The sequence below is a fragment of the Epinephelus lanceolatus genome, chromosome 14 (genome assembly GCF_041903045.1).
Source record: "Epinephelus lanceolatus isolate andai-2023 chromosome 14, ASM4190304v1, whole genome shotgun sequence".
Classification (NCBI taxonomy): Eukaryota; Metazoa; Chordata; class Actinopteri; order Perciformes; family Serranidae; genus Epinephelus; species Epinephelus lanceolatus.
In genome coordinates this window covers 27562563-27582395 of record NC_135747.1, presented here as the reverse complement: position 1 = coordinate 27582395, position 19833 = coordinate 27562563, and the positions used below count along the sequence as shown (strand labels likewise).

The 19833-nt window shown below is 39.7% G+C and overlaps 1 protein-coding gene across 1 annotated transcript in view; it reads left to right on the top strand.

The window, feature by feature from the left end:
- Window positions 1–19833, top strand: part of col4a1 (collagen, type IV, alpha 1) — a 55377-nt gene that overhangs the window by 20389 nt on the left and 15155 nt on the right. The window contains exons 2-18 of the mRNA XM_033617253.2: window positions 6605–6658; window positions 10272–10361; window positions 10528–10572; window positions 10695–10739; window positions 10992–11054; window positions 11136–11189; window positions 12641–12667; window positions 12773–12847; window positions 12943–13005; window positions 14225–14260; window positions 14369–14407; window positions 15784–15879; window positions 15986–16021; window positions 16138–16197; window positions 16472–16507; window positions 16616–16660; window positions 16774–16806. Coding sequence (XP_033473144.1) covers window positions 6605–6658; window positions 10272–10361; window positions 10528–10572; window positions 10695–10739; window positions 10992–11054; window positions 11136–11189; window positions 12641–12667; window positions 12773–12847; window positions 12943–13005; window positions 14225–14260; window positions 14369–14407; window positions 15784–15879; window positions 15986–16021; window positions 16138–16197; window positions 16472–16507; window positions 16616–16660; window positions 16774–16806 — 897 coding nt within the window. The remainder of the gene's footprint in view (window positions 1–6604; window positions 6659–10271; window positions 10362–10527; window positions 10573–10694; window positions 10740–10991; window positions 11055–11135; window positions 11190–12640; window positions 12668–12772; window positions 12848–12942; window positions 13006–14224; window positions 14261–14368; window positions 14408–15783; window positions 15880–15985; window positions 16022–16137; window positions 16198–16471; window positions 16508–16615; window positions 16661–16773; window positions 16807–19833) is intronic.

Genomic DNA, 19833 nt, shown 5'->3' with positions numbered 1-19833 from the left:
GGAATGAGGCTTATACTCAGGTAACCTCCCAGCCCTCTGACACATAGCTCCAAGCACTGAGATACATTGATCTACAGCACAAAGGCCTGTGAACGCGCCTCTGTGTACCACGCCACACATCTCTGCAGCTACACCCACCCCATCCTCCTCTTCTGCTGGAATTTTCTGCTTCTATTTCAGTGTGTTAAAGCAAACCCTCAGGCCTGTGTTTCCCAGCCAGCTCCAGCCTCAGCAAACAATCACAAACACACTGTCATATACGTACAATTATGATAAGGCACTGTTTTGCGCAGCAACCAGGAAACGTAAACACTCTGCCAGCACACGTCATATTGATTTTTCACAGTGTGGAGACATCCTGAGGCCTGCCATCCAGACTCAGGAATGACATAAACACTTGTCCAGAGACACGTGAGGCAGAGCTTGGCTGGATCTGATACAGTTTCTCCAGAGCTCAGTGACTCACCAGCCACTGTATATTCACTGTGGACATTAACACTCATCACCACAGAATCTCAGGCTTCTGCTCAGTCTGTTTGCTCTGTGGAAGATCAAGCTGTTTGGGGAGAGTCGCATCATCTTCATCTCCTCGTTTTCCCACAAGCTGATGCTCCGGCTCACACGTGCACACCATGTACCGTGCTGTATCACAATGTAAAAATACTCCATTACAGGTAATGATAGAGCATTTAAATATTATTTGAGTAAAATAGAGATGTTTATATATATATATATATGTATATGTGTATCTATCTATCTATCTATCTATCTATCTATACATATATATATATATATATATATACAGTACAGGCCAAAAGTTTGGACACACCTTCTCATTCAATGCGTTTTCTTTATTTTCATGACTATTTACATTGTAGATTCTCACTGAAGGCATCAAAACTATGAATGAACACATGTGGAGTTATGTACTTAACAAAAAAAGGTGAAATAACTGAAAACATGTTTTATATTCTAGTTTCTTCAAAATAGCCACCCTTTGCTCTGATTACTGCTTTGCACACTCTTGGCATTCTCTCCATGAGCTTCAAGAGGTAGTCACCTGAAATGGTTTCCACTTCACAGGTGTGCCTTATCAGGGTTAATTAGTGGAATTTCTTGCTTTATCAATGGGGTTGGGACCATCAGTTGTGTTGTGCAGAAGTCAGGTTAATACACAGCCGACAGCCCTATTGGACAACTGTTAAAATTCATATTATGGCAAGAACCAATCAGCTAACTAAAGAAAAACGAGTGGCCATCATTACTTTAAGAAATGAAGGTCAGTCAGTCCGGGAAATTGCAAAAACTTTAAATGTGTCCCCAAGTGGAGTCGCAAAAACCATCAAGCGCTACAACGAAACTGGCACACATGAGGACCGACCCAGGAAAGGAAGACCAAGAGTCACCTCTGCTTCTGAGGATAAGTTCATCCGAGTCACCAGCCTCAGAAATCGCAAGTTAACAGCAGCTCAGATCAGAGATCAGATGAATGCCACACAGAGTTCTAGCAGCAGACCCATCTCTAGAACAACTGTTAAGAGGAGACTGCGCGAATCAGGCCTTCATGGTCAAATAGCTGCTAGGAAACCACTGCTAAGGAGAGGCAACAAGCAGAAGAGATTTGTTTGGGCCAAGAAACACAAGGAATGGACATTAGACCAGTGGAAATCTGTGCTTTGGTCTGATGAGTCCAAATTTGAGATCTTTGGTTCCAACCGCCGTGTCTTTGTGAGACGCAGAAAAGGTGAACGGATGGATTCCACATGCCTGGTTCCCACTGTGAAGCATGGAGGAGGATGTGTGATGGTGTGGGGGTGTTTTGCTGGTGACACTGTTGGGGATTTATTCAAAATTGAAGGCACACTGAACCAGCATGGCTACCACAGCATCCTGCAGCGACATGCCATTCCATCCGGTTTGCGTTTAGTTGGACGATCATTTATTTTTCAACAGGACAATGACCCCAAACACACCTCCAGGCTGTGTAAGGGCTATTTGACCAAGAAGGAGAGTGATGGAGTGCTGCGGCAGATGACCTGGCCTCCACAGTCACCGGACCTGAACCCAATCCAGATGGTTTGGGGTGAGCTGGACCGCAGAGTAAAGGCAAAGGGGCCAACAAGTGCTAAACACCTCTGGGAACTCCTTCAAGACTGTTGGAAAACCATTTCAGGTGACTACCTCTTGAAGCTCATGGAGAGAATGCCAAGAGTGTGCAAAGCAGTAATCAGAGCCAAGGGTGGCTATTTTGAAGAAACTAGAATATAAAACATGTTTTCAGTTATTTCACCTTTTTTTGTTAAGTACATAACTCCACATGTGTTCATTCATAGTTTTGATGCCTTCAGTGAGAATCTACAATGTAAATAGTCATGAAAATAAAGAAAACGCATTGAATGAGAAGGTGTGTCCAAACTTTTGGCCTGTACTGTATGTATACAAATGTTATTAAAGTATCCAAAGTAAAAGTACTCATTATTCAGAATTATTAGATGTTGAAGTAAAATATAAGCAACATTTATTTTACTGTTGCAGTCAATAAGCTACTTTATTTACTAATCATAGCAATCAGCTAGGGATGCACCAGTCCAACTTTTTCTTCCCTAAAACAGATACCCAATACTAGGGTTGCACAATATGCAAATTAAATAAAAAATAAAATAATAAAATAAAATGAAATAGAATAAAATAATAAAATGAAATGAAATAAAATAAAATAAAAATTAGATGAAAAATAAGATAAAAATAAAATTAAATAAAATAGAATAAAAAATAAAATAATACTTATTTTGACAATATGAATTTCATTTTCCCTGGAAATAAATACAAGAATTATGATAATGTGATTTTTGCAGGGGTTTGTGCCAAACAAGTATGTTACCTTATGTCTGGAATATAATTTGTAAGCCACATGCATCTCTGTAGCATCACAATGCTTCATAAATAATGGTATGTTGTGACACATTTTACCTTCATCAAAAAATGCAGCTCCTGCAATTTGGATATTGCATCTGGTCATATTGCGATGTAAAGTTTTGATTAATTGTGAAGTCCTAACCCAGGATTTTTCTTAACCTCCATAAAGTACCTTGAAAAATATCAGTATTTGACATTATTTTTGATACCACAGTGAAAAATTGACATTGAGAGCATAGAAGTTATTTTTCTTATTAAAAGATAAATGTAATAATTCTTGGTTAGTGGCAGCAAACAGCAGCGATGCATCAATATGTATCAATAAATAAGTACTTTTGTCAACACTGATACCTATGCTCCTGTGTTTTACAAATTCAAAATTGACATAATGCTACCTTACTGCAAGACACTGACAGGGATCCTTTAATATAGTGTAACATAAGGCTTTAACTTAGGCATATTCATGTTTTATTTATATTTATTCATAAGATTGTGTAGTCGAGTAAGGTTTTGGTAACACCAGTGTACCATAAATAGCACTGTATGCAATGTTTTACAGTAAAAGCTCATCTCTGCCTCCACATGAGTGCATTTACTGTGAAACCCATGCAGGAAGTGATGAGTATAAATAGCATCTTCATGACTTAAGATTAGCTCACTGCAGCAAATGAACAAAGTAGAACAGAAAACTGTATTTGATGCGGGTCGATCAGTTTTAGGGTCATGTATGTAGTCGAGAAAACTGGAAAATATCCTTTGCACATGTAATGAAATTCAAGTAGCATAAAATTGAAGGACTCATATAGCATATTTTACAGTACTTGGATAAATGCACTTGATGTTCCACCACTGTCAGTCATTTCTTTTCATCTCAGGCTTGTGTGTAAACTGGTAAGGCTATCATCCACCATGATGTTGGCATTTATAAATGGTATTTATGGTATTTATGCTAGATAATCGGACCTCTCATCCTCTGATACACCCGCAGAGCTGTATGATAAGATCCTCCTAAGATCCTTTTTTTCCACCTGCAAATCCTCAGATGCCAAATCCGACACACATCCACTCTGTGGCTGCAAGACTCATTAGCAAGATGCTCTTTTTGTGCAGATGTCAGTTGGATCTTTGTACCATTGCTCCCATCTGGTGTTTGGGTTTCTGGCGGTGCATAACGGACATAGAAGCAAAACAAACAGGGGAAATCAGAGCAACACTGCTTTGATCTACCTGCAGATTACTGGGAGTGTTTGGAGATCCAGCAGTAGACATCACAGGGTGGCGGCTTTTCATCCCACACGGGCGCACAGAGCGTCTTCATCATCGTGCATGTCGGATTGAGGCTTGGGTCATGCCCTCCAACAGGGAGGAATGTCTGCTCAGCTAAGAGGATGGAGAAAACTGCAGACAGAGAAAAAAGAAGCAGAGACAGAGAGCAACAGGTGACTGGGGGAAAACTGCTGAACCACGAGCAGCTGCGATGTACTTGAGCGGTGCTGACAATATCCAAGTTCCCTCATTGCATTAGCATGCCTGAACTCCCCTGGTGAATTATCTAGAAAAGTATAAAGAATCATGTTAATCCAGCACCAGGAGCTGTTATTGCTGCGTGCCAACAGGTTTGTCATAATAAAACACATGTGTGCTTCATTCTGAGATTTTCCTTTTCCTCTATTTGTCCTGTGACACTAATCAAATCTGAAGCAGGTGTTCCTGGAGTTTTCTTTAAGTGGCATAACAGACATTAAGGAACCAGAGGTGGAGAGGTGAGATGGAGTGAGTTTGAGGTGTCTGAGAGAGCAGGAATGGGAAATGTAGCCGGCCACGCGTGTTATATACTGCAGATAGAGGAGAGCAAGTGCACTTGGACAGGATGGGGGCAATCATGGCTGAAGGTCCTGAGAGGGAGGTCTGTTTCCTTGTGGTTTCCCATGGTTTTAGAGCCACATATTGATTCAGTTATCGAGTGCGTTGAAGAGGATTGGAGGTAATAAGGAAGACAGGGAATATGTATCAGACATGGACAGGATATTGAGTTATAGAAAATGTGGAATTAAGAGTGACGTAGATCAGATGTCAGGTTTCAGAGGTTGGGAACAGACTGTGATGAACGGTGATGGAGCCATTTATTTGTTGTGTGTGTGTGTGTGTGTGTATGTGTGAGAACGAGAGGCAGACGGAGAGAAATATTTGTGGGTAGTGTAGCTGTGCTCCTTCTGCCCAAGCCTACACAGCCTGTCCAAAGCCTTGACAGGCTTTTGGCTGGAAGCCTTGCACGTGAGTCTAGCAACAGCTGGATGATGGAGGGAAAAGAAGGAGAGGAGCGATGGAAGACAGAGCCAAGGCAGTGCAGGCCAGTTCCCAGGCTCCATCCTCTGGAGACCCCAGAGAAGAGGAAGCCGGGGGGGGGGGGGGGGGGGGGGGGCTTAAAGGGCTGAGACCAGCTGCATTGATGTTCTGCCTGCATGTAGTTTCACGAAACTGATCAGTGAAGCTCAATGAAGCTCAATGTGGCTTTAAAGTAACCTGATTACAGAGTTGTCCACACAACTCATACATTCTGAATTTTGCACAAAGCCCCTTTAACACTAGATTGAATGACTAAGTGTAAGTGCACTTGACTCTGCAGATCTTTTTAGTTCTGCAGAGCATTTTAGCATCTTTTATCTCACTGTTTTGGTTTTACAGTTGGCAGCTTAGCTGTTTTGGTTCACTCTTAGTGCTTAGCAGCTGTTTTCTGCAAAGAGGTCTAAAAACTAACTGTACAGAGGAAGCTGAACATCGTATCCTCATACATTAATTCGTATTATATATCTCACAAAAACACACATACATTGGTTTGTATGACATATTACACATTAGTGCCTCATGAGTTATGTTACGTACTCAAAGTAAATTGAAGTTAGTAAGGTTTAGATAAAGAAACATGGTGATAACGTACTTTAAAACAACTCAAAGTTCCCTTGATTTCACATGGGTCCAAACTCTAGTCTCCTGGGGGAAAGTCCTGTGTTTGTTGACCCATCCACCACCATAACCCCCCCTTACACGGACTTTAGGTTCTTTATTCTACTTCCTTATTTACTCCCGTGAGCATATTGGTCACAGGATTGCAGCCTTCGTGATGGTGTGGGTTCTACTCTGAATGTGGTGTATTACTTTTTGTTCGTATACGTATATAAAGCGAATGAAAACAGGCTGAGCTAAAGGACAGATGAATATCAGATTTAGATTCACCAGGTGGGGAGAAGCATAACAGCTTGTTTCCGCTACCCCCAAGTGGCCAAAAAATCTATCATATTCAAGATTCAACTGAGGACATGCTACTTTGTTTATGAAATTACAGTTTTGATTTATTAATGCTCATCTATGAGATAGAACAACAGGCTTGCGTGTAAACATTGCAAAAGTTTGTCTGGCTGCTCACTGCGGTGATTTACAGTTTCAGTGGGACATCTAGGACACTGACATGTTGTAAAAGAATGAACACTATACACATCTGATGGATGACATGAACTGACCCTCAGCAGATGTCTGTTGATATTGTCCAACTGGCAAACAGTATCTTCATTTTTGCTCTGCTCTCCATGTTTATTTTCCTTTTTTGTCAAGCACAAACCCATGTTCTTTTTACATGTTTTGTTCTTACAATCAATGCACCATTAATTTTTATGTTTCTTTTTCTCCTCAGGGCTGCGGGACATCGTGTGGAAAATGTGACTGCAGCGGTGTGAAAGGAGCAAAGGTAAGAATTTCACTTTATATCAGGCTGTCATGTTAGTTTTCAGTTAATGCAAAGTGCTTTTTAAGTTTATAGCAGACCGAAGCAGACATGATGGTGCATCCTATGTTCTGACTACTGGGGTCAGCTCAGTGGGACATACTGGAGCTGCCTGGGCCTGGGTGGAAAAGCAGTGGATGGGGCTCAGTCACGGAGCATAGACCAGCAGAGGAACAAAGATCAGTTTGAATTAGAGCATGTCCAGACACACAGCTGGGCTGAAGGCCTTATTCCCATCAGGTGGAGCGAGGCTCTCAGATGCAGATGTAGATGTGGGGACACCAGTCATGAACTGGCCATGAGCCTTTGAGTTGTCAGCACTAGCATGAGTGTTAATCACTGACCTGAAACATGAAAAGCTGGTTTTCACTGACTTGGGCAAAGGTAGTTTTCCTGTTACTAATTTTTTTTTCTCTAAAGATACTAGACAGTTGTTCTTTGTTATTGCAGTTAAAGATGATAATATTGTGTATTATTCTTATTGTAACAAATCACTATAAAATACTATAACCAATAATAAATTCATCCTACTATGAAGTATTGCATTTGTAGCCAAAGCCTCATATATCTTATTCAGTCAGACTTCTATGAGATAAGTACCAGGAAAAAGCACATATTTCAGCCACACAAAAAAATGTTACCTTATTGACAGTGAATTATGGCAGACGTTTGTAGACTTTAAAGGTCCAGCGTGTAGGATTTAGGGGTATATATTGGCATAAGTGCAATATAAGAAGTATGTTTTCTTTAGTGTTTAATCACCTGAAAATAAGAATTGTAGTGATTTTGTCACCTTAGAATGAGTTGCTTATATCTACATAGGGAGCAGGTCTTTGTCCATGGAGCCCGCCATATTGTACTGCATGTTTCCACAGTAGGCAGGAACGAGCAAACCAAACACTGACTCTACGTAGATAGGGCCATTCCCATTTTTGCCTCAGTTACAATTGTTAGTAGCCCCTCTGTTATGAGCAGCATTGGAGAAAAACATTGGAGATTTTTAATATAATTTGCCTCCTTGTAAAAACCTCCTGTCTGGGACCACTTGCACAAAGCACCTTAAGTTTTCTCCTTAAGTATGACACTTAAGGTTTAATTTCTCCGTAGTGGTACAGCATTCCTTGAAAGGTTTCCTTAGTTAGGGAAAAACATTAACTCATTTGCTGCGTTGAAAGAGATTTTACAGCAGTAAAAGTTACCATGGAGACTGTTTGCTTGGACTCAGGCTTGTTATGCCTGTTATCGTCCCACAAAGTTACCTTATAGTTAGTGAAAAAATGGCACAAGAAAAGAAGACGAGAAAAAGATTATACTTCTGGGGGAGTGCAATCATAGAAAGCACAAACTACAAAGTAAATTTGATCCCCAAATACCAGCAAACAAAAAAAAACCGATTGTAATTCATTCAAATCCAAAGTGTAAAATCAAAAGCGTATTTTTGGGGTTCTCCTGGTTGCAGAACACTCTTCTCAGGTTGTATTAGTTTTTTTCCTTTATCACCATAAACTCGGTCATGTTTTAGTTAAGATAGAGTCAGAGGTACCTTAAGTTGTTTTTTTTTACCTTGCTTTGGTTGCTAAGGTCTTTTGTGCAACAGTTAAGGGATTTCTTAAGGGTAAGACAAAGACAAGGAGAAAAGCATAAATACTTAAGTGACTCAAAACTCAAGGGTGTTTTGTGCAACTGATTTTACTTTGAAGAAACCCTAACCAGGACTTGAAAGAATATCTTAACTTAAGGTATTTCGTGTAACTGGCCCCTGGATCTTAAAAGAAGAGAAAAGATGTGGGCACATATTAGCAGGTGCTGGGCTAGTGGCCAGTTTTCAACAAGCCAAACAGCAGTGGATAAACACTGATTTTTAAGGTGAACCTGCTTTTTTTCAGTGGTTTTACTGGTTTTAATCACTTGATCTATTTGTTTTGGAGAGGAAGCGACCTCTGCAGATGATACGACTCCTGGTAAAAACCTCCTGGACAATGAACACTAAAGGAATCATGACCGGGAGTCCATGTCCACAGTCTTTGGTTTAACTGGTCACATCCAGTAGACACGTGAAACCTGTAACGAGGGTTCACAACACTGCTTTGGTTTTCTTTGTCACTACCAAAGAAAGTCAGGAACCGCTGCATTAGTTCATTTATTTTTCACTGCAACCCCTGCTGTTTGAGAGTACATGCGTATTATTGGCTCAGTTATATCAGATGACTGCAGGGTGTTATCTGTCCTCTTAGTGCAACAGTCTGGCCTTTTATGGCTCATTCTTACAGCAACAGTAGCCAAACATTCAGCTCCCCCCCGACAACAACAGATGTACTGACTGTGTTCGATGGAGCCCAGCCAATCCGCTGTGGATTCAAAGCACTTCTGTGTTTTGAAACAGCCTTCCCTAAAATCTCATGTGATCCTTGTTTCCAATGATATCACTTCCTTACAATGTATAACAAGAGTTGCCATAGTAACGCTATTGATAATTCCCATAGTTTAAAAAGCTGTGTTTCTACTGACTGATGGGAGTCAGATGTGTTGTGGTCAGGGAATGGTAATTGATCCAAACAGTTTCAACATGTTACACATCACTCTTTCATGTTTGGCAGCTCAGAGAGGATTGTGAAGCTTACTGGAGCATGGCTCTCCTTCACATAGCAATGCTGCCATCTAGTGGTAGATAGTGGAAACAACATGCAGTCAGTTTTGGGTCACTGCAGAGGAGGATTTGTTGTTACCAGTATTAATATTGTGCATGAACAGCATTATGTGCAATATTCTATGTTTCTTATTTATCAAGTAAAATGCAATTAAAGGTCCAATACGTAGGATTAAGGGGCATCTATCGGCAGAAATTGTATAAAATATAAATAAATATGATCTTTGGTATATTATCAGCAGCAGCAGGTCCTCTTCCAAAGAGCCCCCTATGTTGCATTGCTATGTTTCTACACTAGCCCAAAGTGGACAGACCAAACACTGGGTCTAGAGAGGGCCCTTCAGGTTTTTTTTTTTTTTCTTACATTACCTGAAGGCCACCATCACTGGTTTGGAATGGGAGGGGTGAGAAAAGGGGTACTGAGTTGGTTGCAATCTGTAATCTCACCACTAGATGCCACTAAATCCCACACAGTGGTTCTTTAAGTAAATAGAAATGTGTTTATGATTGGCTGTTTTGGCACTGGATGGACCCACATGTACCACATGTATACCTTTTTAATGACAGTTTAGCAGTGGTGTAAAATGATCCCAACCTGATAGGAATGGGTGAAATGCACATTTTTAAATGCATCTAATGGCCCGAAAAATATCTCAATCAGTGCTACAATCCATTGAATTATACATTATTTGAATGTTAGAAAATTAGCAATGTCACCACAACAACAGACACACTTTCAGCATCTAGTAGTCAGTCTTAGACATTGAGTAAGTATTGAATGGCATTGTGACCTATTACATTTGCTTTGGGTGTCAAACTCTAACACATTTAGGAAATCATACATTTCTTTGATACCTGTTATGAAAAAAGCATATATATAAATATTTATTTTATCTTTGTATCATTAACATGACTGTCTGTGCTTCAAAGGGTGAGCGTGGATTTCCTGGTCTACAAGGTAATATGGGATTTCCAGGGATGCAGGGACCTGAAGGGCCTCCAGGACCTATCGGCCCCACGGTCAGTACACACACATACACACAATAAAGTTCATAACCACAGAAAACCTAACCTGACCTAATCTTTGTCCTCCAGTCTACACATGTGACATTGTGAGCAGATGATATAGCCATAAAAACACATTCATCTCCGTTATGATAATCCTGATGTCTTTGGTTTCTCCCAGGGAGCAGTCGGTGAACCTGGGGCTCCTGGAATAAAAGGAGTGCGGGTAAGTAACCATCACAAATATGACATACAATAGTCTATTGTATGATTATGAGAAGGAAAATGATTGCTTATGTTGTGGTGTTGTCATGAGACAGTAACGCTGACATTGTTGTGATCTTGCAGGGTCCTCCTGGTCTGCCAGGTTTCCCAGGAAACCCAGGCCTACCAGTAAGTTCCTTTGATCTGCCTCACATCCTGCAACAATCCAGTAAATTCACCCCATCACAATAAGAATGTGTCTAACATGCAATCACACTCTTAAAAGTAATATCCTCTAAATAACAAGGCTTTAGATTGTGTTGTTACTTCTCAGGCTGTATTTTATTTTTGGAGTTTAAGACAGAGTGGTCAGGAAGCAGCAGAGACTTTGTCCTCGTGTAAATTGTCTCAGATTGTCTATTTGTGCATTCCTCCTCTTAGGGCATCAATGGAAACGATGGCCCACAAGGTTTGCCAGGCATCCCAGGATGCAACGGGACTAAAGTAAGCCACTTCTAAAACGTTCTACTGTGTTTCGAGGGAGATTTGTTTGTGCCTTCTGACTGTGTTGTCTGTGTGTTTCAGGGAGACAGAGGAAGGGATGGCACTCCTGGTTTTCCTGGTCTTCAAGGACCTCCTGTAAGAACTGTGACTGATGATAATCAAATACCACCCCACTGACCAACACATAACTCTTTTCTTTTTGGAAATGGCCCAGTTGGCTTGGAGCAGCTCTCCTCAGCTCATATAGAACCATATATCTAGAGTTAAAACATCATAACCCCTACACTGATACATGCCATATTAATATGTTAACTAAGCAGTATCTTAAAGCAGCCCTGTCTCCTGGAAATTACAAGCATTTAAAATAGCAAATACCTTTTTTGAGGTTCTCCATTAGCCACTGCATTGCAGCAGCTATTCTCCCTAAAGGTCACATATAACACGTTACAAAATAACTGGACTAGGCTAAAACATTGACAAACATGAACACGACAGCTCCTGGTAATGCAATAAATAAAATATATGTTTTTCTGTAATTTCATTTGGTAAGTAACCGCCATTTTGGGGCTAAATTTTGCTCTAATTACCTGATGATGCTCCATTATTGTAATATTAGACCAAGTATTTACATATTAATATACATTCACATTTATATTTTTCTATACACACATTACATGTGCATTAAAAGGAATGGTTCCCAGGAAAAACAATATTTTTACCCTGCATGAAGTTCATTACAGTGTATGAATCTTATTATATAGGTTGCCTTTTGTTGTAGTCTCCTTTGGAAAATGTGAAAATTAAATTAGTTAAATGTCCCTGCACCACAAAGAGAACAGGTAACCATAAAGCCGAGCGAATTATGTTTTCTATTAACATAAGGAGGAAATGTTGTGACTTAACTTATCTGGCAAGTCAGATAATAACTGTTTACTGACAACGTGTTTCATTTGTTTTCCTCCACAACAGACAGTCTTGCAATACAGCATCCACTGACTTCAGCATTATATTTTTATTATTGCCTTTATTTATTAAAGTTCAGCCAAAATCATGACCTTTCTCTAACCAAAGCCAAAGTGCTTATGTTGCCATTTTAAATGACCCACACATAGTTTGTAAAAAAAATAAATAAATAAATTTCAGCACAGAGCTTTTATTTTGAAGTGCTGTTTTCTATTGTGGAGGGAGAGGCTAATGGACAGCTACATAACAGACACAGCAAACTTGCTCAATGACATGACCAAACGCAAGTATGATGCTGAATATATTCAAATTTGGGACCTAGAACTAATGACTCAGGAGAAATCTGGACCCCGTGGCTGGACCAGTTGGGAACCACTGGCCTAAACCTAGTCATAGACAGGATTCTGGATGTGAACTCAGAATTTTAGCCCAACCACCTCCTTGTGACTCCACTGTGGTACATATATGTAGTGTTTCATTAACTTAAAGAAATGTTTTCCAGCGATCATATTGTCACGACAACAAAATCATTAAAACAATTTTACACATATGTAGTTTCTAAGAGACAGAGTTCATGCTGCCAGGACATGTATGAATATGTAACCACTGTCCTCTCCTCTCAGGGCATCCCAGGAATTCCCGGAATGAAGGTCAGCTGAAATATATAAAGCATTAACATTTTACATGTGAACGAGTTTGTCAAACAGTACAAGTATACCCCTTCTTCACATTTATTTTTGTCTTGTCTCCTACAGGGTGACCCTGGTGGTGTGATCGGGATTGTTCCCCTGAAAGGAGACAGAGGATTCCCTGGCACACCTGGATTACCTGTAGGTTGTGTGTGTTTGTGTGTCAAAAGAAAAAGAGATCAATTGAAACAATGTAATCTGAGTTTCCATGTGAATTCAAATATTTGCTCTCACAGGGACCAGTTGGATCTCCTGGACCTACTGGACCTCCAGGACCTCGAGGCTACGCAGGACTCAAAGTGAGTTAGTCTCTCCTGCAGTGATGGACTGTTTATCGTCCTAAAGAGTCAGTGATAAACTTTATGAGCTATGGAATATTGGTTATACAGAGACATGTGATTATCATTAAAGTCCCTCTCCACTCAGAAATGTGTTTTCTTATGTTTATGTCCACTAAAATAGCCGACTTAAACTATACTGACTTGTATCTGTGCCAAGTGTGATACAACCACTAACGCTGCAGTTAGTCTACAAGCTAACAAGCTAATAAACAACATAAACACATAAGAGCTGCTAACTACACTTACCATTCTGATATATCTGTTAGTCGCTGATTTTGGTGCACAACAGACTCCTCATCTGAGTCCTTTTTTTGGTCAAAATTATAGTCTCTTACTGCAGCTGGGTTACTGTACGTTATTCCCACCCCACCCCATGACCCCAACATCTCAAATAACAAAAACAAGCAAAACAAACAAACAAACAAACAAAATAATAGTAAAATCCTCTTCCTTCTCTCCTCATTTTCCCCTGACTTTATTACTTTTGAATAATACCCATTTTCTGTATTCTCTTCCATCTTGCATCAAACAGTTTAGCTAGATTCCCACAGCTGTGGTTTATAATCTCCATTTTGTAGATCTTGTTAATTGTATCCTTCCCTTTGCTTAGTTATGGTGCCTCTGATTTCAACCAGTTTTTTGTTATCTGTTAGTGCGACTATTCTAAAAATTCATTTTGTTGAGATAGTAGCTGTGGTATTCGGCCAAGTATAGAAAAATTCTGTCAATCACTTCCCTTATTTCTGTCCAATATTGCTGCCAAACTGGACAGGAATAGAATATGTGAGTATGGTTGGCTTCTACCTCTCCCTAGAGTACTTCACTAAGATAACAGGGATTAAAAAGAAATGAATTTGATTTTCCCAAGAATATTCTCTCCAAATTAATGAACTTGTGGTCCTTTTGAGTCTGAGTCTGAGTCTGGGTCCCACCTAGGCTCAGACATGTATGACTGAATCCTAAAGCCATCTTGGTGGGCACTGTTCTTTCACCGGTCAATGTTATTATGTGGAAAAAAAACCCATGCTAACTTTAATATGACACCAAACTGTACAGGAAAGAGCACGGATTAGCAGCATTTTAAACCTGGCAGATGCTGTTGGATGATTTGTTTATTAGTGAGATACAGTACTGGTATAATCAGCTTGTTTAACCAATTGAATTAATTGTTTGACAGGGTGAACCTGGCCCACCTGGCCCTCCTGGAGAGAAGGTAAGACTCGTCATATATAAAGATTTTACAACTGTAAAACAAAATTCTCTAACTTCATCAACCAGTGGAGATGTAGTAGTAACTTTTTTTTTTTTTACTTCCCTGCAGGGTGACAAGCTGGCCTTTGTGAGTGAGAAGGGAGATAAGGTGAGGATTTTTGTTTATTTATATGTTGTCTGCAAAACAGCTACATTTCGTATATGATGCTATCACTGTAGAGGCAGTGGGAGCACTTTTGAGTTCAGTAATAAAACTGTGATAATGGGGTAATAACTTTCTTAACATGTTTATTTTCATGTATGAAATGATTGCATGATTTGATGATACCATCTAAAAACAAAAGAGTATGAATCTCAGCATTAGTTTTGCAATTTCCTAGAATTGTCTCGTGATTGCATTTGCATTACACTGATATTAGAAAGATAGTTATACACTCACAAGTAGATGCAAGGCTGTTAGTAAGGAACATCAAAGAAAAGAGTAACACTTGCATACTGACTGCAGCCTGTATATTTATTAAAATGGACATTTTGGTCCTAGTTGGATCATTACTCTAATTAATTTTAACAGTAACCTGGTTATTTTGAGGTTAGCCAGTTGTTTGTCGTATTATGTCTATTATTTTATAACATAAATGAAACTCTCATGGCACAAATATATTCTCACTGCAATTATCATGATATTAGCCAGTTTCTACTTTGAGAAATTGTGTTTGTAACCATGATATTATTCTGTTATTTCCTCGTAATTACTGAGCTGTAATGGAAAGTGATACTGTGGTAGCTCCTCCTGCTACACGTGTTGTACAATACTTATCATAAAAATAAGTTTGACAAAGGGGCATATTTTCACGTCCCTCTTTTCAGATTTATGACGAAGCAGTTTCCATATTATCCAATGGATCTTTTAAATGGTTTGTTCAGCTCATTGTTGCTCAAAGTGCGGCCAGTGGGTCAATGACGGCCTTTGAAAACAATTTGTGCAGCCTTTGAACATGACATTAAATGCATGCATTTTATTTTAATCATTTGCGACCCATTTCAAAACTTTGCCTTTCAATCATTTAAATTTATTACACTACTTGGAGACTGCATCAAACTGTGCCCTCCTAAAAGGTGTCTGTCCAATTAGGGATGACAACCTGTAAAAACGACTGGTTGCATGACAGCTAGTGGCACGGTAATTACGTTCTGACATCACAGCTAGTGCTATTAGCTTATTAGCCTTTTCCTGTGCAGCCCTCAATCATATGCTGGCTCTCTCAATTGACACTCAGTCACCAAATCTTTGATCACCTCTGATTTAGCTTAAAGGTATGCGAATTTTCTCAACCCATTAAGGAACATTTGATTCATCAGTTCACCTGAAAAAAAAAAATCACTGAATTTTGAGATACTTAGTTTTCCCTTGATGATTTGCTTTTTGATTCACTGAAAGTTTGTGTCTAATTTTGAATGTGTTGTTCTTGTTAAGATATGTCTGTAGTTTCAGCTGTTATTGTAATCATTGCTGTCTCCCTGCAGGGTGACCGAGGATTTCGTGGCCCACCCGGCCCTCCTGGACCTCCCTACCAGGGAGTGGGAGGAGGTCATACCACAGTGCACGTACCTGGACCTCAGGTACTCACTCAGCTCTTTGAAGCAGAATTGTACTATTTTTGGTTTTAAATAGTTCACAAGGGCTAAACTTAGTTCCTGAATATGTTTGTTTTGTGTTTTTTTAAAGGGTGAAAGAGGACTTCCAGGAGACAAAGGAGACCAGGTTAGTAATTTGCTCTTTAATGTTGAGGTGTATGAGTTCCTTTCTGTGCACACAGGCTGTTTGTTATCTTTTAGCTCAACTTTCTAGTTTTTTGAGACGCCTGATTTCCTTTGCAGGGTGTTTGCGCCCCATATCAAAATGGTATCAAAGGTGATCCCGGCCCACCCGGACCAAGAGTAAGTGGCAAAAATACACTGGATTGTATCATGATATAATAGATAAAGAAGGATGCTCAGGATTAGATGTCACTGTATGATTTTTATGCAGATTCCTCAAAGGGTTTAGGAAACATGGAAAATATATTTTTTATATTGTGTCATTTAAAAAAAAAATTACAAACTTGTTTCACCTAAGTTTCTTTGTGAACACATTTAAAGCTTCTACAGATTCAGTTCTTTGTAGCAATCACTGTATCATCAAATCATAACAACACCGTCTCTATAATTTTAGGGTAAACCTGGCAAGGATGGAGAGCATGGATTGAAGGTAACAATAGTTTACCGTATTATCCACCTACTGTACTGTACTGCCTGACTGCTCTTTGGTTTTAAATTATGAATTATTTATAGCTACAGTATGCATACTTTCATACAGGGAGAAAAAGGCTTCCCCGGAGGCTCTGGATATCCTGGTTCGCAGGTAACTAATGCAACTTTTATTTACTCCACATTATATTCAAAGCTTTAATCTAAAACTTACATGATCTCTGAGGTGTTGTTGTCAGACCAACTAAACTCTTTGTCTTGTTTCAGGGTGAAAAGGGAGAAAGAGGACCACCAGGTTATGTAAGTGATCTCTCTCCGCCCTCCTTTTTCTCCCTTATTCACTCACTCTCTTTCCCATCAGCTGCAAAGAGGATGAATTATAATTACTGCCAGCAGATGTCACCACATATTCATTCAGATAGAGTTATGTTAAAGGGGTAATGAAACTGAAACGGTCATATGTCTTCTATAACTAGCTGAGAAAATCAATTCATCATAATTTTATCATTTAAGTTAGGCCTGAAGTTTCTATCCAGGACACCAAGGTCATGTTTTTGATCTTGTATCTGGACAATATGGGAGTTTAACAAAGTTTGCACTGAAGTTACCTTTCAGCAGAAAATCTACAGTTACATACAAATCACATGTAGTACAGTATCTCATATAAGTGAGTACACCCCTCCCATTTTTGCAAATATTTCATTATATCTTTTCATGGGACAACACTATAGAAATGACACTTTGATATAACTTAAAGTAGTCAGTGTACAGCTTGTATAGTAGTACAGATTTACCTTCCTCTGAAAATTACTCAAAACACAGCCATCAACATCTAAACAGCTGGCAACATAAGTGAGTACACCCCACAGTGAACATGTCCAAATTGTGCCTAAAGTGTCAATATTTTGTGTGCCAGTCTTTATTATTTAGCACTGCCTTAACCCTTTTGGGCATGGAATTCACCAGAGCTCACAGGTTGCTTCAGGAATCCTCTCCCACTCCTCCATGATGACATCATGGAGCAGATGTATGTGAAGACACGTTGTGCTCCTCCATCTTCAGCTTGAGGATGCCCCACAGGTGCACAGGTGAGTTTAGGGCTGGATACATACTTGGCCAGTCCATCACCTTCATCTTCAGCTTCCTCAGCAAGGCAGTTGTCATCTTCTAGGTGTGTTTTGGGTCATTATCATGTTGGAAAACTGCATTGCAGCTCAGTTTCTGAAGAGGGGCGATCATGCTCTGCTTGGAATTCATGTTTCCCTAAATAAACCGAGCTCCCCAGAGCCGGCAGCACTCATGCAGCCCCAAATCATGATGTTGCCACCACTACACTTGACTGTAAGCAAGGGACAGTTGTCTTGGTGCTCTTCACCAAGGTGCCACACATGCTGAAAGAGCACCAAGACAACTGTCCCTTGCCTACAGTCAAGTGTAGTGGTGGCAACATCATGGTTTGGGGCTGCATGAGTGCTGCTGCCACCTCGGTTTATTTAGGGAAACATGAATTCCAAGCAGAGCATGATCGCCCCTCTTCAGAAACTGAGCTGCAATGCAGTTTTCCAACATGATAATGACCCAAAACACACCTAGAAGATGACAACTGCCTTGCTGAGGAAGCTGAAGATGAAGGTGATGGACTGGCCAAGTATGTATCCAGCCCTAAACTCACCTGTGCACCTGTGGGGCATCCTCAAGCTGAAGGTGGAGGAGCACAACGTGTCTTCACATACATCTGCTCCATGATGTCATCATGGAGGAGTGGGAGAGGATTCCTGAAGCAACCTGTGAGCTCTGGTGAATTCCATGCCCAAAAGGGTTAAGACAGTGCTAGATAATAATGGCTGGCACACAAAATATTGACACTTTAGGCACAATTTGGACATGTTCACTGTGGGGTGTACTCACTTATGTTGCCAGCTGTTTAGATGTTGATGGCTGTGTTTTGAGTAATTTTCAGAGGAAGGTAAATCTATACTACTATACAAGCTGTACACTGACTACTTTAAGTTATATCAAAGTGTCATTTCTATAGTGTTGTCCCATGACAAGATATAATGAAATATTTGCAAAAATGGGAGGGGTGTACTCACTTATGTGAGATACTGTATATATAGTATGAATTTTAGACCAAATATATTTAAGTTTTTAGAACAAAAATAATAAGTTGACTCTTTGCTAAGGCCTGCCCCCCTTAGTTACTGTTGTCACGCCTGTTAAGTTTTCGCAGCCAGCATGTCAATGTGGCGTTTTCAGTTACATCAGTGAGATGTATTCCAAAGGAAATAACAGCAAATTTATGGAATAATAGTTCTGAAATATCAGAGATAAGATGACAGTAAGGACTACAATATAATGTAATATATATTGGAGTATTGTTAGTGAAGATGACACCAAAATCGGGGAAAAGCTCACTGGTCTCAATGCAAGTGTTAGGAACCTCACGTCTTGACCATTCACTTCAACGACATATACAACATAGTGCATTAAAGGAACAATAATATTCTTGAACTGCATGGTCAGTCAGTATATTCTGAGCTAACGTTTAAATATAACTCATTATAACCTTATAATGTTTTAGCCTGTTGCTAGCTAAACGCGATTTTTTCGCTATTCCATTTGTTTCAAGTGCAAACAGCCTCAAATGGTATACAACTACTTAATTTAATGTTAAAATAAATGTAACATAAATAATAGTCACCGTCTTTCTTTGCTAATGTGCTAAGGGGGAATGTAGGATGTAGAATTAAAGGAGCTTGACCTATATGAGGGACCTAAGGTGCTCTCACACCTGTCCGGTTTGGTTTGGTGCAATCGAACTCAAGTTTGTTAAAAGTTGGTTGGTTGGTTGGTTAAAGTGTGGTTCTTTTGGGCAGGTGTGAACACAGCAATCATACTCGGGTGTGCACCAAGACAACTGGACCAGTGGTCTCATTCCAGTTACAAATGAACTCTGGTGTGGTTTGTTTGTGATGAGAACGTGTTCCGACCTCGATCCGAACCAAACTGTATGGTTTGACTAAAATGAACAAAACTTTGATTTTTACCATTTTGTCAGTCTGTCTCTTGCAGGACCCAATACTTTATGAAAGTTGGATTAGAGATACTGGCAAAATCTATTATAGTCTGTGAGGTGCAGAGGGGTTTAATCCTACCCAAGTGTATGTGTTTTCCGCACAGTTATTTAAATACAAATGCTTGGCTTCAGTACTGCAGGAATGGTCTGCATTAGAAGGAGCAAAGACAGGTAAAGAGCTCAGCAGTTAACTAATCTGAGTTTAGGTAGATCAGTGTGTAAAACCTAATTTTAAAAAATGGACATGCATC